Source organism: Panthera onca, chromosome A1 (genome assembly GCF_046562875.1).
Source record: "Panthera onca isolate mPanOnc1 chromosome A1, mPanOnc1 haplotype 2, whole genome shotgun sequence".
Classification (NCBI taxonomy): Eukaryota; Metazoa; Chordata; class Mammalia; order Carnivora; family Felidae; genus Panthera; species Panthera onca.
Window position 1 is genome coordinate 141,389,435 of NC_138339.1, and position 11,008 is coordinate 141,400,442.

Below are 11,008 nucleotides of genomic sequence, written 5' to 3' on the forward strand. Positions count from 1 at the left end.
GTAACCTGATCCAGTCCCCTGGCTTCAAATACCACCTATAAACCGAGAATCTCCAGATTTATAGAGTTTGCCTGTGTCCCCCACTGGTCGCGCATCCCACTGCCTACTTAGTAACTGTCTGAAAGTCTACCAGGAGCGCCTCCTCTCTGCCCATCTGGCCCTCCTTCAGGGCTTCTTGTCTCAGTAAATGGCCATTCTATCCTCTGCCTTCCCATGCAACCCACATTAGCAAATCAGCAAATCCTGCCATATCTACCTTCACGATATACCCAGAATTTAACCCCTTTGTACCACCTACACTCCTATGACCTGTTTAAATCACCACCATCTCTTACATGCATTACTGCAATATCTTGACAGGACTCTCTGTTTCCACTTCTTACCCACCCCCTCTCTTTTTTCGTGGAAAATCACAAGAGTGTACAAGAGGAGTTAACAGTATAAAAGCCCCAACGAGCCCATCATCCTCCTCCACTTCTAAGACCCTTGCTCCTCTGCAATCATTCTCCACATGGCAAGCAGAGTGATCCATTTAAAACTTCAGGGCGCCTGGGTGGCTCAGTCGGTTAAGCATCCAACTTCAGCTCAGGTCATGATCTCGCAGTTTATGAGTTCAAGCCCCATGTCAGGCTCCGTGCTTACAGTGCAGAGCCAGCTTGGATTCTCCCTCTCCTTCTCTCTCTGCCCCTCCCTGACTCGAGCTTTCTCTCTCTCTCTCTCTCTCTCTCTCTCTCTCTCTCTTTCACATAAACTTAAAAAAATTAAAATAAATAAAATTTAAATTAGGGCATGCTGCTCTGCCATTCACACTCACCAAAGGCTTCCCATCTCCATCAGGGTAAAAGCCGGTCCTGACTCAGAACTAAATGGTCTTATGCGCCCTGGCCTCCTGTGAACTCTCTGCCCTCATCTCTTGGTTTTGTTCCCTGTGATGATTTTGCGGCCGCTGCACCGGCCCAATCATTGACCCTAAACATGCTGAGCCTGCCCCTGCCTCAACACAGAGGCACTGGGTGTGCCCCTGCCATAGGCTCCTGGGCCCCCCATCTTGTCCCCTGCCTGTAGGTCTCTCCTAAGAGCTCTCTTCCAGCTCATTCACTCTGGTTTTCTCTCCATATCGTTATCTGATATATATACACAGGTATTCACTGTCTGTCTCCCCATCACCCACCCCTAGAACGTCAGCTCTGTGAAAGCAGGGCCCCTGTCAGTTTTATTCCCCACTCCATCTCCTCGACTCCTAGAGCAATGCTTGCTACCTAACAAGCACCCAATAAATTAAGTGCTGGATGAATAAATGAGCCCAGATGATGCTACAAAATGTATGGATTACTTTTAGTTTCTCAAAGCCAGGGTTTTTAAGCAATAAATGGCTAAGAGCTATTCTAAAGCTATCTTTACAGGCTGTCACCCATAACCTGGGTTAGTGACAGTCATAGGAAGCATCTGGGGAAGACGTGAGTGTTGCATGTATAGCTCATTTATTATAAGCCGGAATCCACATGTGCTTTCTCGTGATCTCCGTGTGTCATGTAACCCATTCCCTTCATCAGCATGTAAGTCTTGACCGATTACTAAGCAAAGCACTATGCTGACACGTGAAGAGAATACCTTAGTACGTAAGGCAGGCCCTTTTCTCTAAGAATCTAGAAAAGGAACACGTGTTAGATAAGGAGGCTGGGATGCCCGTGAGTTGTGACATATATCCAAGTCCTGAGCACAGTGCCCAGCACGTGGCAGGCAGTCCTGACTACTGGCTCCTTGCTTTCCCCTTAGAAATTGTTGATGCCACTGAACCCCTACCATAATCCTGAAAGTCAGACAAGGTGGTTACCAATAGTGTGTGAGAGGTCACACGATTAGGCAGTATGGCCAGGACTGGAAACGTGACCTAACTTCAAAGGCAGCTCACTTTCCCCACCACGGTTCAGCTTTTGGCCATGAGGATCACACAGGGGTAGAAACACGGGCTCTGGCATCAGCCCCCAAGAATCTGAAAGGCATCTTTACCAGTCACTGTGTAACTGTAGCCCAGGAAAGAAATGGTGCCCACCTCACACGAGAGGATTAGGATTTCGGTTACCCAAAGGTGCTACTTCTCCAGCTCAAGAACAGAAAACTTTCCTCCTTGCTTACTGTCAGAGAAGAGGTTCTTCTTGCTGCACAACTTCAGTCTTCTTCATGTTCGTGCCCTCAAGAGAAAACTTAATATTTGAGTAGTGGACATGGCTCACCTACTGAGCAAAATTCAAAACTATTCCATTCCCAGCATTCCCTTCAAATATGGGCAAACATTTCCTGTAAGCTGTAGTTTCTAGAAAACCAAACATCCTTTGTTGTAACTATTAGCCAAAGGCTGAGCAGTCCTTATGCCCAGACTGAAACCTCCCCTAAGGTTTTCTATTATGCAACATAAAACAGCAATCAGGGGCACCCTGGTGGCTCAGGCGGTTAAGCGTCCGACTCTTGATTTCAGCTCAGGTCATGATCTCATGGTTCATGAGATCAAGCCCCATGTCCAGCTCCACAGAGACAGTGTAGAGCCTGCTTGGGATTCTCTCTCTCCCTCTCTCTCTCTGCCTCTCCCCTGTTTTTGCATGCTCTCTCCCTCGAAAAAAAATAATAAACTTAAAAAAAAAAAACAAACCTCTATTTAAAAAAAAAACATAGCAATCATATTAATACAGAGTTAGAGAATATCTTAAGTGATGCTTGGCCAAGTGATTTCCTTTGGTCACTGAAACATGAGTGGAAGTGGATTTCAGAGCCAGCAAGCAGACCCACTGGTATTTCTCATCCATCCACCACCAGCAATGTCCCAGACAGAGCTGCTCCTTTAACTGGAATCCTGAAATTAGGAAGATGCTTAGAGCAGAGACACAGCTGACCAGAAGCTGAAAGCTCACAAAAAACATGAAATAACCCTTTATTATTCTACATCACTGAGATACATTTGTTTATCCGGCATAACCTGACATAAGTTGACTTATATGAGAAACAATTTCTTCTATCCCTCTGTTCTTACTTCTTACTGGACTCTGAGCTAGTCATAAAATTATCGGAGGAATCACCCTCCCGCAAATGAGATGTTCTGATGTCGCGCCGTTCTAGGTTTACTTATTCCTCTACTTTTTCTTACTCGTGTAAAACATACACGAGCAGAACTAACATTAACAAAGGAGAAACATTAGTGTGCGTGAGGCACCCCGGGAGCAGGGCATCTAGGTTTTCAAAAGCTGAAAGAGAGGGCAGCAGTGGTCGGGGAAGAACACAACTCATGGCTGGCCTAGAAAGCTCACGGGTAAGTCACAGAATAAAAAGCTGTAGAAAATATCAGCCAAAAGCTAAGCAGTATGACACAGTCCGACTTCTCCCCTCCACCAAACTACATCTGGCTCTTCAATCAAGTTTGACAAATATTTTTCCAAGGGGCAAAACTTCCTGCCTCGCCGGAGTTCTACCAGCACTTGTGGCAACACTCCTCTAAGCAAAGGGACATGCCATGCCTATTTATCTGCTTGCTGGAACTCAAAAACTCCTCTCCCCAATTTAGTAAGTTCAGCGGTAACACAAAAATATAGGGAACCTGATCCACACAAACTCACACTGCTGTAAATTTCTCTCCAAAACAAGTTTATAAGCTAAGATTATACCTAATCACGACAAGTAGGATTTTATCCAACCAGTCTCAAAGACACACCAGGCCCTCCCCCATTCCCTCCAGAACGAGTCTGCTTCAAACAACTATAAAGGCCCCAAGGAACAAAGTACCTTCTTTGCACAAGGATATATTCCAGGTCCTATAGGAGATAGAGAAGATAAAACAAGGACCTTATACTTACAGAAGTGAGTAGAAAAAAAAAAAGTAAATGCATAAAAGTTAAAAGTTAATAATATTAAGAAATGGATAGAAAAGAAAAAAAAAAAAAAAAAGACAAAACAGTAACAACATGAAATATCTTGGGAAAATGTGGCAAAGAGGGCCAGAACTATATACCCTCTAGCTAAATTTCACAATGTCAAAATGTGTCCTTGTCACAAGAAGATGGGATTAATGGACAGTGGACATGACCTTAAACAAGGAACATCCAAAGACTCTGTGTCCCTTCCATAAAGGTAAGCTACATAGGGGCACCTGGGTGGCTCAGTTGGTTAAGTGTTCAACTTCGGTTCAGGCCATGATCTCACAGTTCATGGGTTTGGGCTCACATCAGGCTCTGTGCTAACAGCTCAGAGCCTGGAGCCTACTTGGGCTTCTGTGTCTCCCTTTCTCTCTGCCTCTCCCCAACTTGCACTCTGTCTCTCTCTCTCTCTCTCTCAAAAATGAATAAACATTTTAGGGGCGCCTGGGTGGCGCAGTCGGTTAAGCGTCCGACTTCAGCCAGGTCACGATCTCGCGGTCCGTGAGTTCGAGCCCCGCGTCAGGCTCTGGGCTGATGGCTCGGAGCCTGGAGCCTGTTTCCGATTCTGTGTCTCCCTCTCTCTCTGCCCCTCCCCCGTTCATGCTCTGTCTCTCTCTGTCCCAAAAATAAAATAAAAAAAAAAAAAAAAAAAAAAAAAAAAAACGTTGAAAAAAAAAAAAATGAATAAACATTTTAAAAAATTAAAAAAAAAAAAAAAAAGATAAGCAACGGATCCACACTGAGGGAGAAGAGTATATTCAAATGTCCTGCTTGGGTGTTCTTTAGAAAACCAGGCTGCGCACTTACCCTTTTGTTATGCATGGCTCCATAAACAAATTGGAGGAAATTTGCTTCTCTGTATTCCTTAGTAAGAGGTAGAAAAACGGGCTATAGAAAGTCATCATGGGCGAACAATTTTATCCCAGCAAAGATACTAATAAATATTGGGCCATATCATCTGCCTTACCCACCTATCCTGCACTGAACACTCATTCATTTATTCCCCAGAAAGGAATGGCTGAAGACGAATCCACTCCTGTGTGCACACCACATCATGTCAGTCCAAAACGTTTAGATTCCTACAACCTCCCACCTTTGGGATTCTTCAGTACAGCATCTTCTAACTGATGAGCCATAATAAAATTCATGCAACTGCCTCTCCAATTAAAACTTTAAAAATGTGTTGCAAAAAGCTTCCATGTGAAAAATTTTAATGAAAGAGGTTTAAAAAAAACAACAACATACTTTGGATTCTCTGACTCCAAACTTCTAGTCCTCAAAATACTTCTTATTCTTACCAATATACTTATACTTACAGAGCTTCATCTCGAACCAGCCTTCTATCTCAAAAACTTACAGCTGGCAATTTACCAAATTCAAGAACTTCCTTTTATACAATAAATGCCTGACCATCTTTATCAATTCTGTTCATGTGCAAAGTCTATGAAACTAGTCTACTTTAAAAATTAAGTTATAAAGTCATTCTCAAGGAGGACAATTGTGCTGGCAGAAGAAATTAACCAGTGATGAAATCTGACTTGGGCAAATTATTTGCTATAAAGGCAAAGCTGGCTGACTTGTGAAGACTCTACTTTAAATACCAGCTACTCATCAAAAAGAAAAATATCAACTTACCAACAACTGATGCACCTCTTTCTGCAAACGCCAGGGCATAGGCTCGGCCCAGTCCTAATGAAAAATAAAATAATCAGAAAGTTGACCAAATGTTGGCATCATTTTTTTGGTCCACTCAAATCAACCCCTATTTCAAAGTAACTGGTGAGGAATTAATTATATTACAGTGGTAGTGTCTTCATTGGTACTCTCAACATCTATTTTACCTTCTTCAACCTATAGAGGTCTGAAAGCTTAAAACTATATTTTCTATCTATTCTGCCTACCATTTCCTACCCCTCTACATAGCTGCTAGGCTGGCTCAATGTGGGCACCACCATTACATGTATTTGCCTACCTGGAAGGTGGAAAGGAGGCAAAAGTTACCTTACTGTGACTTCTGGCTGTTGCTGTTGGTTAAGAGGCTGATTTCTTGAAGTTTCCTAGATATTAAGAAACAGTGAGTGGGGAACCTGGGTGGCTCAATCAGTTGAGCGTCTGACTTTTGATTTCAGCTCATGATCTCAGGGTTTATAAGACCGAGCCCTGTGTTGGGCTGTGTGCTGACAGCACAGAGGCTGCTTGGAATTCTCTCTCTCCCCCTCTCTCTCTGCCCCTCCTCTGCTCACTCTCTCGCTTTCAAAATAAATAAATAAAAGAAAAAGAAAGAAGGAAGGAAGGAAGGAAGGAAGGAAGGAAAGAAAGAGAAAGAAAGAAAAGGAAAGTAAAGAAAAAGAAAAGAAAGAGAAGAGAAAACAAGGAAACAGTGGTTATAGAGGCAACTTCTTGATCTAGCTCCCTAATCTCTGGACAGCACCTTCCATTCTCTAGATCCTTGATATCCAGGGCTGTTTGGGCTGCAGCAGTTCCAGAAGCAGCCGCAGGGGTAGTAGCTCCCCTAATGAACCACTTCCATATCGTTCCACAAGTCAATGCAAGAGGAAGTGCCTAAGACCCAGTGCCTGTGTTAAATCCTTTCCTGCTCCAGATATCTAGAGATTTCTATATCCTGCACTGAACCCTGACTACATAATCACCAAACACAAAAAATATTTAATTCTGACTCAAAGGTATGAGGTGTAAATTTGTTATCTGAAAATGTATATACACTTAGGAGTTTTCTGGGAAACACAAGTGTGTGACTAGCAACCAAGGGAGGAATGCTTGCAGGGCGCCTGGGTGGTTCAGTCGGTTGAGTGTCCAGCTTCAGCTCGGGTTGTGATCTCGTGGTCCATGGGTTTAAGCCCCACAGCTTGGAGCCTGGAGCCTGCTTCAGATTCTGTGTCTCCTTCTCTCTCTGCCTCTCAAAAGTAAGTAAACTCATGCTGTCTCTCTCACTCTCTCAGAAATTAGTAGACATTTAAAGAGAGGAATGCTTGCTTTTGTATTGTTTAAATTGTTTTAGCATGTATACATTTTTTATTTAAATTGATTGGCAAATGTGATTAGTAGCTTTAATTTAACTGGATAAAGAAGTATACAAAGAAGAAAGAACCCAAAAGATAGTTTTCCAAAACTGAAAGATATCACCAAATAATTAATTTATTTTACAAGTTAATTCACCATTTTTTTTTTTTTTTTTTAGAGAGAGAGAGAGAGAGCAGGAAGAGGGGCAGAGGGAGAGAGAGAAAAAAAATGAACTCCAAGCAGGCTCCATGCTCAGTGCGGAGCCCGACTCAGGGCTTGATCCCACAACTCTGGGATCATGACATGAGCCAAAATCAAGAGTGGGACGCTCAACCAACTGATCCGCCCAGGTGCCTCTTTTTCAGAAATTTTTTTTAGAAGTTAATCCACTTTGAATGGATAAGAGAGACCTCAGCCAATACAAGAACTCAAGTCTTCTCATATTTTATCCAAGCAAGGCTGAAGCACTTGTTCTAAACATGGTGTTTAAAGAAATCACATGCTCATGACCAGAATGCAAAATTAATGGTAACACAGTAGAAAATCATCAGATGAAAGGAACAGGGTAGGTCTCTCGGAGAGAGACTGACCTAATCAAAAAATTACCTCAACTTAAAATCAAGATACACAGTTCTCTCAAAAGATTCTAAGTGATGTACTTTTATCACAAAGGCCCATATAAACTGTACACAAATCTGCACAAAGTAAAAAATGACAGCCTCCTTTTTCCTCCAATACCACTAGCCCATAGCAGACTGGTAAGGGTCCTTCCAGATTCTAACATGTGTGCTTAGGTAAACATTATTTAACTACTTCATGTCCATTAGTCTGCCTCCCCACTTAAACTAGAAGGCTCTTGATGGCTGAGATTGAATATGTCACTCTTTTGCATTTCCCACAACTTGGCTTTAAGGGCCAAGGGCACAAAAACTTAAACCCAAGAGCCTCCATTTTGTCTTAATCTCTTAAATCCTGTGTCCCCCACACCTAAATACACTGCCAATCACCCCCTCCCCTCCATTTCTTTCTTTCTCTTTTTTTTTTTTTTTTTTTTTTTGACCTTAATTTCTTTAGCATTGTTAAATCTCAGTTGATTCTTAACTCAAACTGCTGGTTCAGTTTCTCTTCGATGGCTTACACTTCTCTCTACTCTAACAATGGAGCCCCTGAGAATAGCTTCCTAGACTCTTTCACTCTGTAGCTTTATCAGTCTAAGGAATTCAGATGACTTCCAAATCTCTCCCCTGACTTCAGGATCTCCACCTACTCACACCCTTCTCACTATCTCCAGATCCAACATTTGCTAATCTCATAACCATCTCAAATTCAAAATGGCCTGACTCCCTTCTTTCCCGGCCCAAATCCTCCACTCTCAACAGTTACATCCCCAATAACCATTTCAGTCAGCTAATAAACAGCTGTTATACCCTGTTATTCCCCTGTTGTACTACCAATCATGGCAAAAGTGTTTACATAAAGCCTGGACAATTCTAAACCTCTCCTATCAGGTTATTTCACGTAACAGATCTCCCATTGTTGCTCCTGAAATACATTAAACTAATCTATATTTCAAGCTACACAACAACACTTTAATAATGCAGATATATTTCTCTTTAGCTGCAGAACATGAGTGGATTGAAGTCAGACTAATTCCCACACAGGCCCAATAGGCATTCATGGACACCCTCTCCAGAGATGTTCAGCACTACCTCAGTTCAATGGGTTTGGATCTCTAAATAAGAACCCCAAGACTCAAGGACAATGGTCTCTGTGGCAGGACTGGAATTTGATCCCTATCTCCCTTCCCCAATGATGATCTGGAACAGTCTCTACTTCACCACAAAACTCCCTCATATCGGCAACAGCTAATGATTGTATCATAATCCAGGCAATGGAAAGTCTGCACAGCTCTTTAAGACACAAACCAGTTTGTAAACAGGAGGTACTAAGTCCTTAATTGTCGAGTCACAACTCTAATGATTCACAAAATCAATTTCGTAGGTTTTGCAATCTGCATGTACTTAGTGAAAGAGAATAGAAAATTTTAGAGTGCACTTCATTTACTATGTACCATGTCAGGAACTTGCTTCAAATATAAATGATGTACCTGTGTACTGAATCTTGGTGCAAAATGCATTTCATACTGTGAATCACTCACTGTCAAAAGAGGCTTAAAACACTGAGTGCATCACTTAATTATTTCCATCAAAAGCAAAGTGTAAACCAAATGTTTTCCTAAGGACATACGATCATTTTAGAATGAATATAGCGAGGAATACAAACTTGGCCACCAATTAATACTAAAAGCACTTTCCAAAAGGCAGCATTAGAATCCATTCTATCAATGGAGATATAAAGATACAAATGGACCAACTGGAATAATTCCACTGCTGTGACTGTTAATACACAATTTAAATTAATTACACATTAGGTCTATTTTAGATATAAGGTACCACCAAAGGGGATTCAAAGGCACTGAAGGTCAAGATCCCTACACGTGGTGGTTACAGAGGGGAAACACTGAAAAATCACACTGCCAAGCACCGGTATGGGTATGAGTGGTTTTAGTTTTTTCTCCTTCAAGAATGGGGTTATTTCACATAACACATCTCCATTTTGTTTCTCCGGAAATACAGGAAGATCTGGTCTACTTCAGAAATGTCTCTGCCCACCAGTTTGTCCCCACTCCACTCCCACACTAACGCCTGCCTGACTACTGTAGGCATTTGAGGCTTGATAAGCATACCAACTTAAACTTCAACAAGAAGACTCTTATCAGATAACTTCTTTAAAGAGGAACTTCTCAAGATGCCCAAATCAACCGACAGATGAAAAGAAACACTGCATGGTTGACTTTTCAAAGGCAAGGGGCTGACATCTCTACTCCTCTGCTGGGGGTGGGTGCGGCGGGAGGTTCCTGCCGCGAACGACTTTCCTGCAACCTTTAAAAGACTTGACGACAGGCCTAAGAGTCACAAGAAGGGTCGCGATCGAGCGTCATTAGCCACTTTTACCCAGTCCTGCAAGCCGTAATCCAGCCCGGCCTCCGTCTTGCAAGACCCAAGGCCTTGGGAAGCGGCCACAAGGAAGGTGAGGCGGGAAGCGGGCTGCACGGGACTGTGTGACGAGGTGTTGATGGCTCCCCACTCTGTGCTGGCCAGGCCCACCTCTCCCGGCTCGGCAGAGTCGACGACCCAAGAACAGCTGTTACCCGTCCTCCCTCCCGGCCCACCGGGTCCAGTGGGTCTCCACAAATCGCCTACTCCCGCCGCCCCACCGCTGCCCGCAGCCCCGACGCCAGGAATGCAGCTCTGGCTGCGCGGGTATCCTGGGAGGAAAAGGGGGTCTTCAGGGTGCAACAGCTAGACCGGCGTCCGCCCTCCGGCTTTCGCGTGCTCACCTCCCCCCGCGCCGGTGACCAGTACCACCCGCCCGTCGAATCGCAGCGTCGAGGCCATGAGTCCTGCCTGCGACACACACACAAGCCGAAATGCCGCAGCTCACACTGAGAGACCGAAAGGAGAGCGGGGGACGCGGAGGCGGGATGGGAGTGACCTGCGGGTTTTAGGAAAGGACGCCGTAGTTTTCCAAGTGCGCCCGCGCGAGAATCCCTTGGAACTCTGGGAAATGTAGTCCGGCGTGCTTCACGTGGCGGCAAGAGCCAGCTCAGGCGGTTTGGCTTGAAAGGGCCACTTTTGCTGCTGGAAGTAGTGGGACCTCCTAGGACCTGTGCAGTAAAATGGCTCACACGACACCAGACTTACCTCCATGCTCTTGTCGTTTTGTCATTCACTCAAAACTGTTTTCTGGACTTTGGCCCTAGCCTTAAATAGCTTTAAGACATAGCCTCTAAGAAAGGCACCTTTACCAATGGGTAAAGATTTCTTACAATGTAATACTTGAACCTCATGCATGAAAATCATCCAAGAACTGTCAAAAACGGACAGTCCTAGACCCTGACAGTGAACTCCCAAAGAAGAAACTCAGGGGACAAAAACAAAAACAAACTTTTAACAAGTGCTCCTAAATGACCTTCGCTTTTGTATATTAAGAAAGGTCATATGGGGGTGTCAGGTTTGCTCAGT

General features: G+C 43.7%; 1 protein-coding gene across 1 annotated transcript in view; it reads right to left on the reverse strand.

Moving 5' to 3' along the window:
- HSD17B4 (hydroxysteroid 17-beta dehydrogenase 4) overlaps positions 1-10,489 on the reverse strand; it is an 85,290-nt gene extending 74,801 nt beyond the window's left edge. Inside the window, exons 1-2 of the mRNA XM_060636300.3 lie at positions 10,324-10,489; positions 5,538-5,591 (exon numbers count right to left, since the gene is read on the reverse strand). Coding sequence (XP_060492283.1) covers positions 5,538-5,591; positions 10,324-10,381 — 112 coding nt within the window. The 5' untranslated portion in view covers positions 10,382-10,489. The remainder of the gene's footprint in view (positions 1-5,537; positions 5,592-10,323) is intronic.
- Between the last annotated feature and the right edge of the window lie 519 nt (positions 10,490-11,008).